Raw genomic sequence first — 23,228 nt, forward strand, 5'->3', positions numbered from 1 at the left:
GCCCAAGGACATGACGACAGAGACTGGGACAAAGTGGGATTCGAACTGCTAACCCTCTGGTTGTTTGTTTGTCTCTGTCTCTCATGTTTTGTCTCCTTCATCAAGTCACAGCTGTAGATTCAAGTCAGAGATTAAAACCTGCTGCTGTCTGATGACATCATCATGTTTGTTGTCTCTCAGTCCAACAGGGTAAGAAGGAGGTGGAGGAGGGGGTGAAGTCTGTCCTGCTGTCCTTCAAGACCACAGCTAAGCTGCCTGAAGACGTCAGAGTGGAGTGGAGGGACAGCGTTGACAGGAAGGTCCATGTGTATCATGATGGTTCTGAAGAACAGGACCGGCATTACAAAGACCGAACAGAGATGAAGAACGACCTGAAGACTGGAGAGTTCAGTCTGAAGCTGGACAAGCCCACAGTCAGAGACACAGGGAGATACTACTGCAGAATCTACCAAAAGGAAGGAGACTTACTGAGAGAAATAGGAGTGACACTCTGGGTCACAGGTCAGAGCTGTTCGTTTTGTTGCTCCAAAGGGAAACCTACGACTGGAGATGAAACAGGGAAAACTCAGGTTGGAGATGAAACAGGGAAAACTCAGGACGGAGATGAAACAGGGAAAACTCAGGACGGAGATGAAACAGGGAAAACTCAGGACGGAGATGAAACAGGGAAAACTCAGGACGGAGATGAAACAGGGAAAACTCAGGACGGAGATGAAACAGGGAAAACTCAGGACGGAGCTGAAATAGGGAAAACTCAGGACGGAGCTGAAATAGGGAAAACTCAGGACGGAGCTGAAATAGGGAAAACTCAGGACGGAGCTGAAATAGGGAAAACTCAGGACGGAGCTGAAATAGGGAAAACTCAGGACGGAGATGAAACAGAGAATGGAGATGAACAAGTCGACAGCAGCTCCATTCCTCTGATATCAATGTTTGTTTAAGACTATGTAGTTATTGATAGAGGTAAAGGAGCTGATGGAGGACGGATGAAGAGGAAACTGCTGAGTCAGTGTGATGAAGTCAGGTTACACCTCCTGTGTGTGTTGTTCTTGCTCAGGTGTTTTAGCTTTTATTTTTATGCTTCTTCTTCTTTTTTTAAGAGGAACATGTTTTATTGTTTCAGCAGAGTGCCTCAGTATATAATGTTACGGGGTGTTCCCACCAAACGCGATGACGCTTCATCGCGCGTCGAGATTACATGTAAAGTCAATGCAAACACGCGATTAGTCGCGTCATCGCGCCGGGCGATGCGATGGACGCGATAGCGCGACGCAATGGACGCGTTGGCCGCGAAAAAACGCCTCCATCGCGTCGCCCGGCGCGATGACGCTTCATCGCTCGAGTTCAAATAATTGAACTTTTGCGGCGAATTCGCGTGAAGACGCGCCGCGACAGCCTATCAGCTTTGAGATCGTCACCAACGTGCTGACGTACGGACGTACTGGTGTTCCCTTGGCAGTTTAGTCAGAGCGAGTCTATTGACAATATTAGAAGTTTTCTGGTTTAGTTTAGTTTATTATTCAGATCCCCATTAGCTGCAGCAAAGCCACAGCTCTTCACTGTTGCTTTTCCGGTGCTGTTACAAACGTTTCTGGTTTGGAGATTCGGACCTGAAAGCCCGTTATCACTGCTGTTTTCAACCAGCGGGCGCTGCGAGCCGGCCGCCCCGTCCCAAAGCACTCAACAGGCGGTCAGTCACACAGTAGTTCACGGAGCTGTCTCCTCCTCCTCCTCCTGCAGCCAGAGACCCACACCGCTGTTCCTCTCCCATCTACAGGGACAGGACCAGTGCAGCGACGGTGGTTATCTCAGCCAGAGAATGAAATAGTGGGAGAAATGTTGTTGTTTGGGCGGGCTCGTCGCGCGATGCCGTGACGAGGCGTTTTTTGCATATTGAACCAGCGTCAAAACTGGAGCGTCTAGCGCGACGCGATTTCATTTGACGCGCGATTCAATCGCGTTCATCGCGTTTGGTGGGAACACCCCGTTACAGCATACTGTATACACAAATACATACACACCATGACAGACTGTGTGTCCTTGGTCGTTGGTGTGTGATCAGACCTTTCATTCCCTCGTTGTAAAGGCCAACCAGCTGATCATATAGATATGCTCTGGTCCTGACAACACTTTTAATGCCTTCAGTGAAAATGTGTCAAAAAGATGTCCAGTATTACCAGTATTACCCTTTTTAAAAAAAATATTATTATTTTATTATTCTATTTCTATTGTGCTATATTACAGTGTGAAGTGTGCTTTGGAACATGGGTTCAATCACATGCTCCTTTTTCTATGATGTTTGTAATCACTTGAATGATGCAGCTCCCTGTTTATGTGAACACTTTATTTTCAGTATTTGCTGCAAACAAATGTATCACTGCTTTAATAGAAAACCAATAAAACAGTTGAAATGAATGATACTGTCTCATATATTTAGTGGGCACGTCTCTACTAACAGCAGCAGCTTTAATGATCAGTTTACAGAATTATAGTAATTAATAGGAAGCAGCAGAATAATATACTCTTCACTATATCAGAGTCAGAATCACTTTATTGATCCCTGGAGGGAAATTCTGCACATCCATCAGTCAGACTCCAGAAGCTCTTGTGCTGCCACCTGCTGGTCGACTGAGAGAACAACAACAGAGTCTCAGCTCAGTGTTTGTGTCAGACGATGCTCTACAGAGTCCAGACTGGTTCTGGTCCAGTTCTCCAGACTGGTTCTGGTCCAGGTCTCCAGACTGTCCCTGTCTGAGGCCTGCTGCTCAGCCCTTTCCTGGATGTCATTCCCCCTCTCTCTGCCTCCCCCTTTCCTGTCTATCTCTACTGATCTATCAAATAAAGGCAAAAAAAAGTCTAAAATATACTTTAAAAAACTTTAAAAACTCACTGGAAACTGAACATGCACATTGTAGGAACCAATTGGCTTTTACTTTGGTGTGTATTTAGTTTTGTTGTAATTAGGTGAACAGTGGTGGTGCATGGGAGCGTTATTTGAAGAAAGGGATGAGCAAGGACAGGTGTTGCTGATTGTTGACACTGTACCATGCCTTAAAGGTAGACCTTGTTTAGTTTAAAGAACAAATAATAAATGCTTTTTGGTTATCGGTGAAATTTCGTTTGGAAAATTCATGTGGGCTCTATCAGCAACCGTGACTTTCTTTTATGGTTGGGGTTTGGGGAAGAGGAAGGCCACTACACACGGTGACAAACAGTCCACAGGATGTTTTCTCTCTAGAACTGATGCACGTTGGTGAAACCACAGCTCCGTCCTGCTGGTGATGGCGTGCAGCTCCTCTGACCACAGTCCTGAGCTAAAACAGAGCAGAGGACAGAGACACCGACACCTGCAGCTCACTTCCTCTGTTCTCAGAAACAGCTGCTTGTATCAATGTGTGAAGGACGAGGGTTTAATCTGCAGAGACGGTGAGCTGATCAGGATGGAGGATTCATCTCTGCTCAAGCTGCTCTGTGAGTTGCTCTTTGTTTTTCTACATCTTGGTTTTTACATCACTGTTTAATTGTTTATTTATATATGGATCCCCATTAGTCTAACTTTAAATCACAAGACAAGTCAAGTCAAAATAGTCGAACAGTTAGGTTAAACTACAACAATATACTTTATCAACAACAATCCCTTCTATTCATTAGTACAACAAATTGGATAAAAACCTTTAAAATAACCTGGTTTATATGATTTCTTTATGTGTGAAACCTTTCTTGGGTGTATTTTTTAAATCTTGATTTATTATCAATACCAATGAGATAAAGAGGGAGTCTGTTCCAATGATACAGCTCTACATAATACAGTTCTCTTCTGCAAATGTTCTGTGGTCAAAATATTCTAATGTGAATATGGTTTTCTACTTTTATTTTGAAAGGACATAATGAAGCATTGAATTCACAGCTTTTACCATCAGTCTTATGTCTGTATATTGTTTAAATGAATTGTAAGATTTTGTTTTGAAACAACTTTCTTCCTGCAGGTCTGAGCTGTCTGCTGCGCTGCTCCACAGGCACAGGTCAGTGAACGCATCATAGCACAGTTTTACAAGCTGAACAGATTCAAAGGGACACCAGTCCGTCAGAGAGCAGCCAGGGACTTGGTTTATAGTATTATAGTATGTACATGTGAAAGAGGATGTGGGCACTGTCAGAGGGGGGTGGGGGTTTATCTCCTCTGTTACCTGGAAGTCTATAGAAGACCACAACCATATCACCAGTGAGGGCGGGGGTTAGAAGACCTGTAGTTTGTTAAGTTTCGTTTCCTTTTATTTCGGTCAATACATGTCATTAAAAGAGAAGTTGTTGATAATACTGTTAAAGGGACAACGAGGAGTTTGTATTTGGTTATAAAAAAGTCTCATATTAATGTGGATGAATCTACGCTACCCACACTTGTTAATGGCTCCATTTTAGATAAATATCTGGTTTTGTCTCTATGGTTATTTTGTTATTATTAGTGGTGGTGGAAATGCTGGGCGAGCCGACCAGCGTTTCTTTACTTTCGGTTTCGCGGACGCTGCCCTGGCGAGTCATGACAATAACGCCGCCGAATTGCCGTTTATGGTCGGAACTACGACGGAACCTCTGACTTTCATTGTTGATGAATGAAAACATTCTTGGTAAGACGTCCGTCTTGTGCCGGTCCAAGAATTTCACCGTGCACACGGAGGCTCATGGTAAATGTAGTATGAGAACACTTCGCTTTCCAAAACTCCTCGTTGTCCCAGTTTTGGAAAAGCGAAGCGTTTTCACACTACATTTATGAGCCTCCGCGCGCACCGTACATTTCTTTGACCGGGCGCAAGACGGACTCATGTTTTCATTCATCAATAATTAAAGTCAGAGGTTCAAAGAGGTTCACATACCACCGTAGTTCCGACCATAAACGGCGATGCGGCTGCGTTATTCTCATGATTCGCAACGAAGGAAACGCTGGTCGGCTCGACCAGCACTTCCGCCACCACTAATAATAACAAAATAACCATAGAGACAGAACGATATATTTATCGAAAATGGGCCCATTAACAAGTGTGGGTAGCGGAGATTCATCCACATTAACGTGAGACTTTTTTATAACCGAATAGAAACTCCTCGTTGTCCCTTTCAGCATATTGTATGTCCAGATGCAGATGCTATATTTGAGACAAGTTTTTATTAATTCTGAACAAATCTTATGCTCAGCAAAGATGGAAAAAATATAATCAACTCCTGACTGTTTAAAACAGTAATAGAAGGAAGAAGCCGGATCTGGAGCAAACATTCATTTAAAAGTTAACCAGTGATTAAACTTCTTCTAAATAAATGTGTGCTCCGGGACGTGCTGGGTTCAAAAACAGACCACAGGCTTCTTTTTCTTTCTTTTTTTTGCTGCCGTCCATCCGAGAATTAATGCATCAGGTCCAGGCTTCAACACCAGCGATGTTGAACCATCATGTTTCTTTGAGAACTGTAGCAGGAATGATTCAGGAATAAATGTCTGGATGTAGCTCTGGACACTGGCTGGGGTTGTTTACCCACTTCTCCTCTCTTCCAGTAGGCTGTATGGACATACCGTACATTCTCTAACTCTTTGATTTGCCTGAGAAAAACCACAAACTTAGATACAGGCTGCATGGTTATGTGCCGATTGAAGTTTAACACGAAGATGACAACTGTAAAACATAGAAAGCATTACATCTAATCATGCTACACCCCCCACCTCAGCTCGTCTGACTGTGAGTCCCAGCAGCTCTCAGCTGTTTGAAGAAGACTCAGTGTCTCTGAGCTGTGAGGAGGACGACAGCTCTGCTGGATGGAAGGTGATGAGGAACACAACCAGAGGACAGAGGAAGCAGTGTGGAGATAGGTGGGGAAGATCAACTGGTTCCTCCTGTAGAATCAGTGTGACCGTCCCATCAGACAGTGGAGTTTACTGGTGTGAGCTGAGAGAGGGAGCAACAAGCAGCAGCAGCATCAACATCACTGTGACTGGTAAGATCAGACTGTGGAGTCAGTGTTGATGAAGCTGTGTGGAAATGGATCAACTGCTGTACTTTGTCTCTGTGTTGAGGTGGACCAGTGATCCTGCAGAGTCCTGTCCTCCCTGTGATGGAGGGACATGATGTCACTCTGAGCTGTCAATCAAAGGAGACCCCTCCCTCCAACCCCCCAGCTGCTTTCTATAAAGATGGCTCCCTCATCAGGACTGAGCCTACACGTCACCTGACCATCCACCATGTTACCAAGTCTGATGAAGGCCTCTACAGCTGTGACATCACAGGCCATGGAGGGTCTCCACCCAGCTGGATCACTGTCACAGGTCAGGAGGTTTCACCATTTCACCACTTATTCATCCACATATTTACCTGACCAGGTGAATCTCTCTACAGAAAGACCTGCTACTACTCCAGACCCGACTACTGCAGCCCCGCCCCCTTCCTCAGCTCCTCCTCCTCCCTCTTCTCCTCCCCCTGCCTCCTCCTCCCTCCATCTTGTCCTCACTGTGCTCCGTCACCTGGTGGTCATCTGTCCGTACGTCATCTCCACTGTCATCATGGTGTCTCTGTATCGACAGAGAGCTAAAGGTATTGATCGATCAATCATCCATTAATCAATCAATCAATCAACCAATCAGTTAACCAACTGGCCAATGACACTCTCCATGTTTTGTTCCTAACCTGCAGAGCATCATCTGACCGTCTCCTTGGTGACGACCCCACCCTCCCTGGCTGAGCAGGGATTGGTAGATCACTACGATGGTATCACCACAGAGCATCACTTCTAACCTGTTTGATTGTTGTTGTTGTTGTTTTTTATCCAGTTGATGAAATAAATGTTTTCATTGTTTTGAACTGGTTATGTCATTAAGCAAAAATAGTCAAACAGAGAAAGGGCTGGAGAAGTTTCTGAAGCAATGTTGAAAAGGCTGAGGCTTTAACTTAAGTATAACTTGCAATCTGAGTAATGAATAGTTTAAACTAAAATGTTGTAAATGTTTTAAAGGTTGAATAATGTCTGTAGTATGCTGAAGTAGCTAAAGTTTAAAAAAGCAGGATATTTGAAAAGTTTGAAGACAGTTATCATTCAATCTTAATGACAAAAATATTTGCAGGAAAAGGTGAATATTTAAAAAAGTGTAACTTTTATGACAGAGAAAGTTAATAGCACACATGTCAAGAAAAAGCTGAACATTTTGATATATGAACTAGAAAAAGCATTTCCAAGAATGGAAATGGTGTGACTGCTGATAGCAACTGAACGCTGTTGCAGAATTAGCAAATAGTGCAAGCAGTGATCACCATACAAATGTTTGACCAAGGTTGGAATCGAACCCACAACCTCATGGTCATTAGACTTCCACTCTGCCTCTAGGCCACAGTGCACACACAGTTGCAGAGACTGTTGTCTGTTAATGATCTGCAAAAAAAATCAGAAAAAGTTAAATATTTTAAAAAGTATAAATAGTTAAAAAGAGAAAAGTAATGCCGATAAAGTTCAAAAAAAGCTGCACGTTTTGATATATGAATTGTTGAAATAGCACAAAGTATGAAGGACTAGAAGAAGACCGTAAAAAGGCGGAAGAAAATGGCCAAACAGAAGAACAATAGTGTGACTGCTTCAGCAGTCACACTATTACTATTACTGAAATAGTACAAAGTATGAGGGACTAGTTAGATACCAAAAAATGGTGGAAGTCAGAAGCGCATTTCCTGAAGAAAATGCGTGTGAATGCTGAAAGCGGCTGAACGCTATTGCTAAAACAATGCTTAATTAGTGTGACTGCTGAAGCAGTCACACTATTGTTCTTCTGTTTGGCCATTTTCTTCCGCCTTTTTACGGTCTTCTTCTAGTCCTTCATACTTTGTGCTATTTCAACAATTCATATATCAAAACGTGCAGCTTTTTTTTAACTTTATCGGCATTACTTTTCTCTTTTTAACTATTTATACTTTTTAAAATATTTAACTTTTTCACAAAAAATCTCACATTCATCAAAGTCTCAACCTCTCTTCTTCACAACTCCACTGTAGTGTAGGGGTTAGGGTAACTGCTTGCCAACCCTAAGGTCACTGGTTCGAATCCAAGGGAAGAACTCTTGTTATATTATGTTGAATTCTGCTCTCCTCCCCCGCCTTCAATTGGTTACAGGTGTTTGTTATCTCCTTGATTACTCATACCAGTTTGCAGCACATCATCACATTACAATGAATGACAACAGCCTTGAAAGCAGTGTGCTCTCTGTAGCCGAGTGGCAGAGTAAAGGTTTAGTGATCATATGGTCATGGGTTCGATTCCTGCCTCAGTCTTTTCACTTCATTGCTTGACTTTTGATTCCAATTATTCAGCTGTCATTGGACAGTCTTTGATTCCTCATGGTATAAAGCTCATTGTAACTCAGGTTCTCTGTGGCCATATGGTTAGTGTGTTAGGTGTTGTGCTATTTCAACAATTCATATATCAAAATGTGCAGCTTTTTTTGAACTTTATCGGCATTACTTTTCTCTTTTTAACTATTTATACTTTTTCAAATATTTAACTTTTTCTGCAAATTAAACTCTAGACAAATTATTTTCTCCAGTTTTGTAGCCACACTTGTCTTCTGGCTAAAATTCTGGTCAAAAATGCAAAGAGACTTAGATAATAATTTTAAATATTTTTTAAATGCAGCCAGGGAGCTCTCTGCTCTCATTCAGCCCAATGCTGAGAATTCTCCACAACTCTGTCTGAAACATGCTTATGTCTGTGCTCTCTGTGGCGAAGTGGCAGAGTAAAGGTTTATTGATCATGAGGTCTTGGGTTCGATTCCTTACTTTTTTTTTTAAGCAGAAGCCAGTGATCCTCTTATCAAAGGTTTTCTTTACCCCTCACATACTGTCTCTGTCTGTAGCCTAGTGGTTAGCTTGCTGATCTGGAGACCTGAAGGTTGCTGGTTCAAATCTTGCCTCAACAACAATTATAGTGAATTATTTTCCCAGTTGTCCTCTGTTGACTTCTGATAACTTGCTTCATGTTGAAACTGCTGCTCTCAGCCTGAAATTCACAGAAATTTTCATTCTAAGTCATTCAAGCTTGACTCTCAAGCTTTCTTGATGTTGACAGTGTGCAGATCATTAACAGACAACAGTCTCTGCAACTGTGTGTGCACTGTGGCCTAGAGGCAGAGTGGAAGTCTAATGACCATGAGGTTGTGGGTTCGATTCTGACCTTGGTCAAACATTTGTATGGTGATCATTGCTTGCACTATTTGCTAATTCTGCAACAGCGTTCAGTTGCTATCAGCAGTCACACCATTTCCATTCTTGGAAATGCTTTTTCTAGTTAGCAGACAAAATTGACAATGAAAGCAAGCGGGGATGAGCCATGCAACAGACATGACTGAGGCAGGAGTCAAAGCTATGACCTTGTGATCAGTAAACCTAGGCGCTAACCACTGAACTGCAGAGAGCCTATCAGAGGAATTTTATACTGTGATGAATCAAGGTTGAATGATAGCTGAAAGTCTTGTGAACATTTTACAAGTTGAATGGAAACTGTAACTTAAAGTTCATTAGTACAGCCCAACTCATTCATGAACAATCTAGAAGAGAGAGAGAAAAAATGGTTATCTAGGCCTTTTGTTCAGGGATGCTACGATGGCTGGGAGGAAGCTTCCGTATGAACAATCATTTTTTAAATTGGTCTGATGTAATATTGTTTTGTTTTTTTTGTTTGTTTTTTTGAGATACTGAATTTGGTGTTTTTATTAAATGTAAGTCATAATCATTACACTTACACAAAATAAAGACATGGAATATTTCAGTGTATGTGTAATGGGTCTATATCATGATTAGTATAACTTTTTGAATTGAACTATAGAAATAAATGAACTTTTCCATGATATTTTAATTTATTGAGATGCACCTGTATTTTGTTCTTTTGCAGTCCGTCATTACGCAGGTGTTGGTTCTGGGTTCACATTGTGTCAGGATTTTCATGAATGCCTGCTTAATGTTCATGTTGGCAAATTCAAATTACAATTTGCTCTTGAATTATAGTTTTGCCTTGAAAACCTTGTTTTTTTCCCCCTGTTTGCTAGTTTAGGGCTTTCCCAGTCCTTGAACCTAAAGGCTGTATGTTTTTCCTTACAGAGTTATCCAGGGTTTTGAATTGGGACTTTTTTTTTCTTAGAATAAAATGTCTTTATTGTTTTTGCAACAAGCACAAACAAATTGAGACATCTATTCTCCCTCTATGTGTCATTAAAAGAGAAGTACAAACAAACAAAACAACAAGGAAACACACACACACAAGTAAAAGAAAAAGAAAGAAAAAAGAAGAAGGAGGGAAAAAACACTATCAACAAGCACACAATTCACATTCAATAAACACAGATTATTGCACAATTCATTTGTTTCAGTTAGAGTAACAAGTGTTTTTACTGAAACTGATGTGTTCCACAATGACAGACTCTCTCAGTCAGACTTCCATCAAAGATGATTTGATTAGTGCAGGGAGCCTTGGAGCAGGGCAGTGGCACCCCTCGACCACTGTGGGGCGCTGTACCGTTGTAGTTGTGAGTTGTGACGTTTCAGTCTGTAGAGCCGCAGTGAACAGATGACGTTATGATCTGCAAGTCCGAGCGGCGGATATGAACGGGCACGAAAAGCACCGGCAATGTTACTGTAACACATGTCCAAGATGTTTGCCTTCCTCGTAGGAATATCCACATGCCGTTGACCAGTCTGTATGTGGCAAAACCACCCCCATGAACACCGGAGCCCCAGGATAAGTATTCTCAAAAAAGTGAAATATGTCTCGTGGAGGAAGTAGATCAGAAAGTTTGGTGTCAGTGTGATCATCATATATTTCATGATTTAATCTGATCCATCAATACGCCAGTCCAGGTTGTGGCGCTAATGTACCAATAAGTTATTTCCCTGTGCCAATAAACTCCGAGAGGAAGAAAAAAAGCAGCTGAGTCACCCAGATGTCTCTCTCTGTCAGCTCCTCTCCTCCTGCACGGAGCACGGCACCGTGAGGAACATGTGGCGGTTTGGGGGCGCAGCTCCTCTGGTGATCGGCCTCAGCTCGCTCTGCGTCTCCATCCTCTGGTGCTGTTGTCAAGGTGAGTGGAGAGGAAACAACTTCCCTGTCACTGTTTTCACTTAGTGTGGAGCAACGAGCGTCAGGTGACGTCAGGTGCCAGTGAGGCTGTAATGGTGGTCCTCGTTAAAAGATTATAGTCATCTTTCTTTTCTAAATCTAATGCGTAACGACGAAGCAGAGTGTTTTATTATTATTAGTCAGGGTTAACGCTGTGTGAGACCATATATCTATGGTGTGAGACAGACGACTAAAAGCACCTTTGAGCTACTTCCTGAAAGTTGCTGCCTTGCGTGCTACCGGGATATGACATTACGGTGTTCTAGTTATTCATTCATCCAATGATCATCAACTGGCGGCCCGTGAGCCGAATCCGGCCCGCGACTCTGGTCTAATAGTTTACATGTATTATTCTCGGTCTCTGCTTGTGTGTGTGTGTGTGTGTGTGTGTGTGTGTGTGTGTGTGTGTGTGTGTGTGTGTGTGTGTGTGTGTGTGTGTGTGTGTGTGTGTGTGTGTGTGTGTGTGTGCCTGTGAGTCCCTGCACTGAGATAAGGAAACGCCGCGTCCAGAGGCGTAAACATCCAGTCACCATGCGCGGAAGTTTGGGTTTTCCCCGGCTCAGGGCCGTTCCTAGGAATTCTGGGCCCCCTTAAAGAATACTAAAAGTGGGCCCCTCCCCCTAACTTTTCCTCTTTTTTTCTTAGACTACGTATGTATTATGGTTTTTTATTTAGCCTTCTTTGTTTTGATGCCAATGCAGCATTACACTGCAAAAACTCAAGTATCTTACCAAGAATATTTGTCTTATTTCTAGTCAAAATGTCATTTCTAGTCAAAACAAATCTCATTCTACTTAAAATAAGACACATCATATTAAAAGTAGCTTGTTTTTAGACACTTTCTACTTCTTTCAAGCTGATTTTCACTTGGAATAAGTAGAAAAAATCTGATAGTGGAGCAAGTTTTTCTTCCTTATTACAAGCACAAAAAACTTACTTTCACTGGCAGATTTTTCTATTTATTGTGAATTTAAGTGAAAATGATCTAAAAACAAGTTAATTTTTAGGTGATGAGTCTTATTTTAAGTGGAAAGAGATTAGTTTTGACTAGAAATGAGACATTTGGACAAGAAATAAGACAAATATTCTTGGAAAGATGTTGAGTTTTTACAGTGTACTATGTAGAATAAATCAGTCATACAAATATTAGACTACTAGGGTTTTTTATGGGCCCCTAGAGTTATAATCACCTTTCTCCCATAGACAACGGCCCTGCCCTGGCTATCAGCAAATGCGGACCGCCTGGGTGATTATGGCCGCCGCCTGGGTTAAACTGTGTGTGGGTGTATGGGGGGTGCGTTCAGATGTAGCGTCTTTTGCACGCACAAACCCATTACTTTCAATGTAGATGCGCGTCATACAAGCTCACAACCCAAAGCAACGCCAGCGGTGCGACGCGGTGCACAGACCGGTTCCCCCAGTCTGTCTCTGAGCTGAAGGAAGCCTGTGTGTGGAAAGACGTGGCCTCCGAGATGTAGAATATGTTATAGAAGAGAAACACACATTATATTGCATCTTATTTTATTCATTAGTGTAACTAAGTATGCCAGACGCTAAAGCACCAATGAAAACTGTGATTTTCGCACCGAAAATAATAACTAATAGGCTATACAAGCTCACACAGTATTGCATCATGAGGCGTTCTGGGCTTGTAAAGGTCTGTTCAGACCTGTCAGTGATTGTCAGCCTCCTTTCATAAATCACAGCTTATGTTTGTTCTGTATATTAAATATTAAAAACTAAGTAATTAGGCAAAAATGTGAATTTAATTTCACTTTATTTGAATGTCCGGCCCCCGAGGTGTCTGTTGAGAAAAATTCTGTCCCTTCGACAAATATAGTTGGTGACCCCTGCCAGGCCATAATGTTATTAGGTTGGCGGGTGGTCTCATCTGCTTCTGTCGTCCACTACTGTATTTTAGTTTTGTGCAGTGTCATTAGTGTTGTCAGGTTTGTGTCTTTAAACTGGTTTTTGTATGACAACACCAACAATCAGGAAGTAAACTTAGATTAATTCTGTTGTATTATTTGCCTTCATCAACTCCTGTTAACATTTCCATATTTCGCACAGTCTGTAACAACATCTCTGTCCCGTCTGTCCGTCCTGGGTGAGGGATCCCTCCTCTGTTGCTCACCCTGAGGTTTCTCCTGGTTTTCCCTGTTAAAAGGGTTTTCTATTGAGTTTTTCCTCAGTGGATGTGAGGGTCTAAGGACAGAGGATGTTGCTACGATGCCATGTAAAGCCCTTTGAGACAAACTGGTGGTAAAAGCGGGCTATACAAATAAAATTGCCTTGCCTTGCCTTGTTACTTTTGTATGGACAAAATAAACACACACACACACACACACACACACACACCAGAATCAAAACGTCTTTATTGCTAAGCATGCTTACTTATTCAACCCCAATTATTCCAAAACAGTTGTGATTCTGTGTAAATAAGAGAATGCAATGATCTGCAGAGTCCATAACTTTAGATGTGTTGCAGGAGCTTATATTTTTCATGAACATGATGTGCAGGTGTGTGTGGTGTTTGGTTTGTCTCTCAGTACTTTTACATGACAGTTGAAAAAATTGAATTATGGCATTATGACTTTATTGTGTATATACTGTATATATAAAAAGGAAGCCCGTGGGCCTACCTGAGTAATTTGTACAGGCTACAGTCTATTTTCAGCCCAAGTTCGGACCAGTGCGTCGAGTCGGGAACTTAAGTTGAGAACTCCAAGTTATTCATTTCCTTTTTTTTTTTAACTTTACTTTACTAAAAGTTGACAGGAAAGTGGTCTGCTTCAGGTTGCTGAAATGACATATATCTGCTCGACTTAGCTGTGCATGTAAACGTACTGAGTCACTGAAACAGGATCAGGACCATGATGCTGAACTTGATGTCTGAGTCTCCATGGTGTTCACCTTCTCTGCTCTGTTGTGTTCTTCTCTATAACCTCCAGAGACCTCCAGACCTCCTCCAGAGCCTCGTAAGATCTCTGCAGCCTCTGGAGGCAACACCACTCTGCCATGTCATGCTTCCGAAGACACAGCAGTCGGGGCTGTCAAGTGGATGAAAGACAGTCAATATGTCTACTGTAACTCAGATGGGCACGAGAACAAAGAGAAGCAGGACCCGTGGTTTGCAGAGCGGGTGCAGCTGAAAGCTAAAGATTTGACCAGCGGTGATTTGTCCATAGAACTAATGAATTTAACAACCAACGCCTCCGGCACGTATCATTGTTTATACAAAGATACCGAAGGAGGAAACTGGATCAACAACAGCTCCATCCACCTCCATGTTAAAGATGAGCTCATTCCCAGTAAGTTTAATCCAAGAGGAGAGAAAATTGCGAGTTTAGCTCCTGAATCAGCCAATCAGCTGATTGTCATGTCTGATTCTTGCTCCCCACAGACCTGAGTTGGATTATGGTGCCCTTGGCTGTCACGGTGATCGTTGCTCTTATTGCGTTGAAATATCCAATCCAGACGTGGATATATCCAATCACGATAGGAAAAGACGAAGGACGACGTGGAGACTCCAAGTCCGACCTGGATGGTAAGTTCCACTTCCTGCTGTCTTAGATCAGTCATTCTTTTTGAACTATGGAGAACACAGCTGGCTTCATTTTCTGTTATTCTCAAAGGTCAAAGTTCACCATGCAGCAAGAAACGTCAACACCTGGATGAGTCCAGTGGTCACGGTAAGTCTCAGCTGTCACAGTCACCAGCACATTATTAAAGTGTGATGAATCTGTGTATCATGTGATCATTGTTTTTTTAGGCTCAGATTAAAAATATGAAATGGAAAAACTGGACTGGATTTGATTTTAATATTTAATTGGTTGGGTTTATGTGTCATTGAACAGATGTTTTACCCTCCAGCTGCTGGGTCACATAACTGAAAACTATGAATGATCCCTCTGACTGCTTCTCTCTGATATCTACAAACAGTTTTTCTATAAATTTGCTGATAATTTTATTCCATCTATTGCTGAAAACTCCATATTTCATATAGCTGGGAGTGAAAGTTTGACAGACATAGCAACAGTAACCAAGGGGGGCAAACTTCCGGGTCACGTAAACCCGACCAGTTAAATATTAAAATCAAATTCAGTCCATTGGTCCATTTTTCCATTTCGTATTTTCAATCTGAGCCTAAAATTGAAATATGAAATATTTTTTGTGTTAGATTAAAAATCAAATAACAAAATAATCCGTCACTTTTTCAGTTTTTGGCTTTTGATTTCCGATTGAAAGAACGAATGACACACTGATTGTGATATAATACTAAATCCCTTTTATTGTTCTCTTGTAGGTTCGAGCCCAGAAGAAAAGCAACCTCTTTCCGGATGATTTGTTTAATGGTGTTCAGAAAAGAAAATTGAATTTGAGCCCACTGTGGGTCATAAAATTAGTGTAATAACTCATCTATCAGACGATGTAGCCCAAACGGTCAGTGTATCTTTTGGTCATTGGATTTTCTTTTGATGAATAAGAATTAAAAAACAAAATATGATTGGTTTATTGGATTTTCATTTTGAAATACACAAAATAAAATTGAAACACAAAGCGTTCTTCTTTTTGAGTATCAAAGAACAATTAACTAAAATTTAAAAACAGTTTGATTTTCATGTTCTATTTCATATAACAAAAATAAAATCACTAGACGACAGAAACAAAAAAACAAACTTTATTTTCATATTCACTGACACTGGACACTGGAAGTTGTCATTTACAAGGCAAAGCTGTGGGCCGGATTCGGACTGGTCTATCAGGCCAGTTGATAGTCTTGCCTGGGCCCGTGTTGGAACGAGGTTGGAACGAGATAGTCTTAGGACCCCCGCCCCCAACTCAAATATTACATAGCTATTTTTTTTCCACAAATATTTGAAACAGTATTCTATAATTTAATGCCTTGGGACAGGACAACAGACCTGTCGGGGGACAAAGTCTTCACACGCACATGCTCACAACATACAGAGTAGAAGAAGGGAAAAGGGAGATATAGCAGGTCCATATTTTGGTTATAACTTTTGCCACCTGGGACGTACGTTGGGGACTCAAGCTTCTGCCATTTTCATCTTAAAATCTCCTTTCTGCCCCCACTTTAATCTGATATGCGTACTGATTTCTGTAGATGTCAGGCCTTGTTTTACTGTCTGAAATCATATCCGAGTAGATTTTGGCCTACAGAACCACAGACACACAGGTACTGTAGCGCTCATTGGCGCTTTTGCCTTGAAAATGACAACATTTGGTGTCAAAATATTTTTAAAAAAAAGAAGTGTTTTTGGTCTGTTTATTTGTTTCTATTGACTGCTGATTTTATTTTTTGTTATGTGACATAGAACATGAAAATCAAACTGTTTTTAAAATTTAGTTAATTGTTCTTTGACACTCAAAAACAAGAACACTTTGTGTTTCAATTTTATTTTTTGTATTTCAAAATGAAAATAGAATAAACCAGTAATTTTTGATTTTTAATTCCCATTCATTGAAAGAAAATCCAATGACCAAAAGATACACTGACCCAAAACTTTGTGCAAAATTCTATTTTCGAGTAAATCCGGGATGAAAGTGGGGTATTTTTTTTTTCGCATTGGATAATGTAGGCGCGTGAATTATGCGTCACGATGCTCATGATTCATCAGCCACTGATATCAGGATAATAATAATAATAATAATAGTTTATTTGTATAGCACCTTTCATGCACAAAGTGCAGCCCAAAGTGCTTTACAGGGTAAAAGAACGGTACAGTAAGGCAATACAGATGAGATAAAAAGATAATAATAACAAAAACATAATGCATGCAATTTCAAGTTTACTGTTTGTACAATTTACAGCAACAACAAGAAAGAAGAGAAGGAGAGAAAAAAAACAGGGATTAATTAAAAGCTGGAGTATAAAAATAGGATCCGTCATCCGTCAATCTAATGGCTACCGTCGTGATATAAACGTCTGAGATAAACACATTTTTTTTCCGTGTAAAGGAGGCGGGACAAACAGGACAAAGCCATTTCTGAACACCTTTGAAAACTTTTTTTTTAAATAAAGATATGTTCTAGATATTTTTAATTGTATGTCTGTTTGACAGGACGTGAAGTGAGACAGTGAAGTAGGCCTATGTGTGTGCTTTTCTCTCAGGGATGTGATTTTCTGTGAAATATCAACTTTTCTTTAGCCTACCTGTGTTTGCTTTAGCCTAAAGGTTAAACGCCAGGTCAGAGGTTAAGAGCCAGAGGTTCAACTTTATAGGCTAGGTGTTGACTGGATGTGGACCATCCAGTTAAGGGTGTTTTTCTGTTTGGAGAAGGTGGGATTTTGTAAATGAGAAAACATAAAGGGAGTCTTTTGAGCTGGATGACGGAGATCTCACATTCGGCACCAGAGATCCTCTCAGATTCAGCAGGGTTTTTTGGACATTGTTTTTTCTTGTAATAAAGTTTTTTTGTATAAGTGAAGATGGGTCAGAGGTGGTCACTTCTTTTAATCAACACATCAATGAACAACAAAAGGAAAGCAAGGAGGGACTCAGCGGGCTGACTAGCTGTGAAGCCTTGGTCGGGAAACGTCCTGAGGTCAAAGGTTAAGAAGAGCTGCTTGTGTCTTGTGTTTAGTTCTCACTTTAAACCACCCAAACTTTAATTTGTGAGCTCTGGTTCAGAGTTTTTATAGTGCTCTGTAAAATCAAACTCCTTCTCACAAGTTCTACTTTAAATCTATTCCCAGTTGTGGCTTCAGCTATGTTAGCTTTGCTTCATCAGTTTTCTTTAGCTGTCAGGTTCCAGTGTATTGCAGCAGACTTAAACTCTTCAAACTCGTCAACTGTTACACTTAAATGTATTTTTTTCCCTACATGTTATTCTGCCTATTCAACATTTCTACTCCTTTTAGCCCCTTTTAAAGTCGTTCATCACCCAGATTGCAAGTTGTACTTTTCGGCATTGCTTCAGCAAGGATGTTCCGCTGCTTTCAGCATTCACACACATTTTCTTCATGAAATGCCCTTGTTAGTTAAGGTAAATATGTAACATAGTTGAGGTATCAATCTTGCATATGTGCACCCAAGATGCAGAGTCAACAGGTTTTTAATGTGTGAGAAAATGAGTCGAAGGTGTTTGGTGTGGTAAAGTCATGAAGCTGAGGTTAAACAGAGATACCAATGGGGCCTCATTTATCAAAGAGGGTGTAAAACTGCTACTAAATTTTTGCGTACGGCGAAAAGACGAAAATTGCGTACACCCAAAATATTTACACCTTTTTCAGATCAATCAAACTGTGCGGACGCACAACTCTCCGCAATTTCCCTTTGATAAATCACACCGGACCCAAGAATGGTGCACACGTGAACACACCTCTTACTCCACCCCCAGAACGCCATTTATGGTCAGCACGTGCATATTAATTAGCCATGTTCTCTCTGTGGAGCGGCTACAAAGTGACAACAAAGTGACAACAAAGTGACAACGGGCGGAGGGCGGGGGAAAGAAGCGGAACTACATACACGGCGACATGAGGCAATAAATCAGTCAGAAAAATGATCTTGCATTTTAATAAGCTACAATAAAAACAAAAACCTCCCAAATCTCAACAAACGGGAGCAGAAAGAAGAATAATATTATGTAATCTGCCCCTTTATCCCAGAAAATCTTTTTTTTTTTTTTTTTTTTTTTTTTACACCTATGTGTTTTTTACACCTACCGATGTTAAAACAATGTAAAGCAGCATTTCCAGGATAGTTACCATTACTTTGCATGGCTTTCCACTACACAGTTACAGCTCTACTGGACTCGGTTTAGGTCATTTTCCATTACAGCTGAGTCCTTCACAGTTCCTCCTCAGGGCCGTGTTGTCTCACTCTTTATTCTCTCGTCAGCTCCAAACACCTCCTTAACTCAGGTGACAGAATAATAACAGTCTCAGTAGCTGCAGATCAGTGTGCGCTGCTGCCGATGTGTTTTTAAACTTGACGGGTTTGATCCTTGTCGGACGTCACACTAGTGTGTAAAAGCAAAAAAGCTAAATCCTCAATCCGCTCTGTTTATCAATTAACATAGAGCCTAGTGTTATTATAGAGCGGGTTGGATTGCCAACATCAACGGTCCACCACTACCACAATTACTGCTCTTCTAAATGTACTCCGCTCCTCTCTCCCTCTCACACTGCAGTTCTCTGACTCAGCAACGGTGTCGCCAATTCCTCCTGTTCCTCAATAAAGGTGTAAATCACGATACGCCAGGGTCAAAATGGGTGTAAATGTCCGCACTTTTTCCCGTCAGGTTTTGGTTTGATAAATCCCAAATTTGGCGGAGAAAAGCGCGTACGCACAAAACGGGGGGAAAAGGGTGTAAAAAAAGGTGTATCCACAATGATAAATGAGGCCCCTTGCTCATTTCCTCTTCATCTGTTCTCAGAGGCAGCTGTTTGTGTCAGTGTTTGGCCACAGTGTTGGGAAAGTTACTATTTGATTTGGGGAAGAGGAAGGTCACTACACATGGTGACAAACAGTCCACAGGATGTTTTCTCTCTAGAACTGATGCACGTTGGTGAAACCACAGCTCTGTCCTGCTGGTGATGGCGTGCAGCTCCTCTGACCACAGTCCTGAGCTAAAACAGAGCAGAGGACAGAGACACCGACACCTGCAGCTCACTTCCTCTATTCTCAGAAGCAGCTGCTTGTATCAATGTGTGAAGGACGAGGGTTTAATCTGCAGAGACGGTGAGCTGATCAGGATGGAGGATTCATCTCTGCTCAAGCTGCTCTGTGAGTTGCTCTTTGTTTTTCTACATAGATCACATGTTGGTTTGCATCACTGTTTAATTGTTTATTTGTACATGGATCCCCATTAGTCTAACTTTAAATCACAAGACAAGTCAAGTCAAAATAGTTGAACAATTAGGTCAAACTACAACAATATACATTATCAACAACGATCTATTCATTAGTACAACAAATAGGATTAAACCCTTAATAAAATATATAATCTATCTTATATGATTTCTTTATGTGTGAAACCTTTCTTGGGTGTATTTTTTAATCTTGATTTATTATCAATACCAATAAGATAAAGAGGGAGTCTGTTCCAATGATATAGCTCTATATAATACTGTTGTCTTCTGCAAATGTTCTGTGATCAAAATATTCTAATATGTGAATATGGTTTTCTACTTTTATTTTGAAAGGACATAATGAAGCATTGAATTCACAGCTTTTACCATCAGTCTTATGTCTGTATATTGTTTGAATGAATTGTAAGATTTTATTCTGAAACAACTGTCTTCCTCTAAGTCTAGCTGTGGTGTCTCTGCAGGTCTGAGCTGTCTGCTGTGCTGCTCCACAGGCACAGGTCAGTGAACGCCTCTTCACACAGGTCTGAGGTCTATAAGATGAACAGTTTAGTTTATTTATTCATTTGGTCGATTAAAAAAAGAGACTGACAAAATGCAAATTGGTCAGTAGCTAATACATGCAACCAAAAGGTGTAGCCTGAACAGATTCAAAGGGACACCAGTCCATCAGAGAGCAGCCAGGGACCTGGTTTATTCATGTACACGTGAAAGAGGATGTGGGCACTGTCAGGGATGGGGTGGGGGAGTGGGGGTTTATCTCATGTGTTACCTGGAAGTCTATGGGACTGACTCCCTCTAGTGGCCGTTAGAGGAACTGTAGCTTCAGTTTCGTGCCTGAGAAAAAACCACAAACTTACAAACTTAGATACAGGCTGGTTATGTCCCGACTGAAGTTGAACACAAAGATGACAACTGTAAAACATACAAAACATTACATCTAATCATGCTACACCCCCCACCTCAGCTCGTCTGACTGTGAGTCCCAGCAGCTCTCAACTGTTTGAAGAAGACTCATTGTCTCTGAGCTGTGAGGAGGACGACAGCTCTGCTGGATGGAAGGTGATGAGGAACACAACCAGAGACACCAGAGTTGAATGTGGAGTCAACTGGGGAAGATCAACTGGTTCCTCCTGTAGAATCAGCTACATCCTCCCAGTAGACAGCGGAGTTTACTGGTGTGAGTCTGGAGAGGGAGCAACAAGCAGCAGCAGCATCAACATCACTGTGACTGGTAAGATCAGACTGTGGAGTCAGTGTTGATGAAGCTGTGTGGAAATGGATCAACTGCTGTACTTTGTCTCTGTGTTGAGGTGGACCAGTGATCCTGCAGAGTCCTGTCCTCCCTGTGATGGAGGGACATGATGTCACTCTGAGCTGTCAATCAAAGGAGACCCCTCCCTCCAACCCCCCAGCTGCTTTCTATAAAGATGGCTCCCTCATCAGGACTGAGCCTACACGTCACATGACCATCCACCATGTTACCAAGTCTGATGAAGGCCTCTACAGCTGTGACATCACAGGTCATGGAGGGTCTCCACCCAGCTGGATCACTGTCACAGGTAAGAAGGTTCATCATTGATTTCACCACTTATTCATCCACATATTTACCTGACCAGGTGAATCTCTCCACAGAAAGACCTGCTACAACTCCACCTCCTCCTTCTTCCCCTCCCCCTGCCTCCTCCTCCCTCTATCTTGTGTTCACTGTGCTCCGTCTGCTGGTGGTGTACGTCGTCTCCACTGTCATCATGGTGTCTCTGTATCGACAGAGAGAGAGATGTAACAATCAATTCACCAATCAATCAATCAATAATGAATTTATGAATTAATCAATTGGTCTGTGACACTCTCCATGTTTTGTTCCCAACCTGCTGTGACTGCAGGGCGTCTCCTGACCGTCTCCTTGGCGACAACCCCACCCTCCCTGGTTGAGCAGGAATTGGACGATGACTACGATGATGTCGCCACCACAGAGCATCACTTCTAACCTGTTTGATTCTTTTTGTTTCCGATCCAGTTGATGAAATAAATGTTTTCATTGTTTTGAACTGGTGACGTCATTTAGCAAAAAACAGTCAAACAGAGAAGAGGAAGTAAAGGGTAAAACTTTCAAAATAAGAGTGCATAGGACATAAATGTGTAACTACACAAAATAAATTAAAAAGTAATGATGATGTGTTTGTTTTCTAAAGAGGAGATTTATGCTCTAGCTAGATTCATTGATGGAGCTTGTAAATTAAGACAGGAAGGATTATATCCCACATAAACTCATGGTCTGCTGCCTGCTGTTCTGTATCCTGGAAGCCTCTTTGTTTGTTTCTGATCTGCTGTGCTCAGTTTGTTTGTTTTTGTTTTGTTCTGTTTTCTTTGTTGTGTATTTTCAACATTTTCTTTATAGATAGTTTTAAGTTAACAGCAGCCTCTGGTTCTACACTAATGTACTACATAGCATTGGTCCAGTCAGACGTCATTGCAGTTGATACTCAGACATAACGATAGAATTGAGTACATTTACATTTTTATTTCTAAAATGTTAATCAATGTACATTGTCCCTCTCTAACAAATAAAATTTAATTTAATTTAATTGACACCTCAGTTAAATACTTATATGTGGATAAATACTGATTATTGATTATTTTTTACCTGACCTTATACCTGTGATCTGCCTCTGTATGACTGCTGATTCAATACAGCTAGGCTATTTCAATTTTATAGAGATGTACGGTGGCCCAGAGGGCACAAAAGAGTTCAGAGTCAACAGGAAGTGAGTGCTGTCATTCCTCTGAGTGTCACTTGTTCAGGTGTTGGAGTGAGTCAGAGTTTGAAACATGCAGCTGCTTCATTCTGAAACAAACTAGACCTGCAGGTCTCAGAAGTATGATCTCAGAGCCGATCTGTGGTTCTCTGGACCTCATCCAGGAGAACTGGTCCAACACCTTCTGAACCATCACAGGTCACAATCCTTTGCTGTAATTCTCTCCTCCCACTTCCTGCTTGATAAACCTGCATCATGCTTTGAGCCCCGCCCACCACCCACCTGTTCAGGTGAAAGTGAAAGAGCAGAGAGCAGTGAGGTAGTCGGAGGAAAGACAGTCTTGATGGTCCGTCAGAGAGTTCAGGACAAAGATGAAGATGTTTGTGGTGTTTGTGATGCTCCTCCATGGTAAGAAAAACCCCCAACTTCATTTCTCTCAATCTTGTTTTCTAGGAACAAAGTGTTGATCAGCAGCATGTGTCAATGGATACTCTCATTCATCC

General features: G+C 41.5%; 4 protein-coding genes across 4 annotated transcripts in view; all 4 read left to right on the forward strand.

The window, feature by feature from the left end:
* LOC146968310 (uncharacterized) overlaps positions 1–23,228 on the forward strand; it is a 156,499-nt gene that overhangs the window by 121,708 nt on the left and 11,563 nt on the right. The gene's annotated exons all lie outside the window — the stretch shown is intronic.
* On the forward strand, positions 3,441–6,769 carry LOC146968312 (sialoadhesin-like). Its single transcript, XM_085760313.1, has 6 exons — positions 3,441–3,471; positions 3,987–4,022; positions 5,671–5,976; positions 6,056–6,304; positions 6,429–6,569; positions 6,669–6,769. Exons 1-6 carry the CDS (start codon positions 3,441–3,443, stop codon positions 6,767–6,769), a joined length of 864 nt encoding a protein of 287 aa, XP_085616439.1.
* On the forward strand, positions 10,784–15,569 carry LOC146968313 (butyrophilin subfamily 2 member A1-like). The gene is made up of 5 exons (XM_085759131.1): positions 10,784–11,089; positions 14,079–14,438; positions 14,531–14,674; positions 14,763–14,819; positions 15,434–15,569. Exons 1-5 carry the CDS (start codon positions 11,008–11,010, stop codon positions 15,469–15,471), a joined length of 681 nt encoding a protein of 226 aa, XP_085615257.1. The 5' UTR covers positions 10,784–11,007; the 3' UTR covers positions 15,472–15,569.
* LOC146968314 (uncharacterized) lies at positions 19,853–22,023 on the forward strand. Its single transcript, XM_085759124.1, has 6 exons — positions 19,853–19,883; positions 20,431–20,466; positions 20,934–21,200; positions 21,280–21,528; positions 21,602–21,753; positions 21,852–22,023. Exons 1-6 carry the CDS (start codon positions 19,853–19,855, stop codon positions 21,954–21,956), a joined length of 840 nt encoding a protein of 279 aa, XP_085615250.1. The 3' UTR covers positions 21,957–22,023.

This window comes from Trachurus japonicus, chromosome 18 (genome assembly GCF_045865225.1).
Source record: "Trachurus japonicus isolate A0001 chromosome 18, Traja_1.0".
Taxonomy (NCBI): domain Eukaryota; kingdom Metazoa; phylum Chordata; class Actinopteri; order Carangiformes; family Carangidae; genus Trachurus; species Trachurus japonicus.

Excerpts from the sequence above, each read along its gene's own strand:
- LOC146968312 (XM_085760313.1), top strand. The coding sequence starts at position 3,441 with ATGGAGGATTCATCTCTGCTCAAGCTGCTCT. Across the intron at positions 5,977-6,055 it reads CATCAACATCACTGTGACTG|GTGGACCAGTGATCCTGCAG; the intron begins GTAAGATCAGAC and ends CTCTGTGTTGAG. Across the intron at positions 6,570-6,668 it reads GTATCGACAGAGAGCTAAAG|AGCATCATCTGACCGTCTCC; the intron begins GTATTGATCGAT and ends CCTAACCTGCAG.
- LOC146968313 (XM_085759131.1), top strand. The coding sequence starts at position 11,008 with ATGTGGCGGTTTGGGGGCGCAGCTCCTCTGGTGATCGGCCTCAGCTCG. Across the intron at positions 11,090-14,078 it reads CCTCTGGTGCTGTTGTCAAG|AGACCTCCAGACCTCCTCCA; the intron begins GTGAGTGGAGAG and ends TATAACCTCCAG. Across the intron at positions 14,820-15,433 it reads GGATGAGTCCAGTGGTCACG|GTTCGAGCCCAGAAGAAAAG; the intron begins GTAAGTCTCAGC and ends GTTCTCTTGTAG.
- LOC146968314 (XM_085759124.1), top strand. The coding sequence starts at position 19,853 with ATGGAGGATTCATCTCTGCTCAAGCTGCTCT. Across the intron at positions 21,201-21,279 it reads CATCAACATCACTGTGACTG|GTGGACCAGTGATCCTGCAG; the intron begins GTAAGATCAGAC and ends CTCTGTGTTGAG. Across the intron at positions 21,529-21,601 it reads CAGCTGGATCACTGTCACAG|AAAGACCTGCTACAACTCCA; the intron begins GTAAGAAGGTTC and ends ATCTCTCCACAG.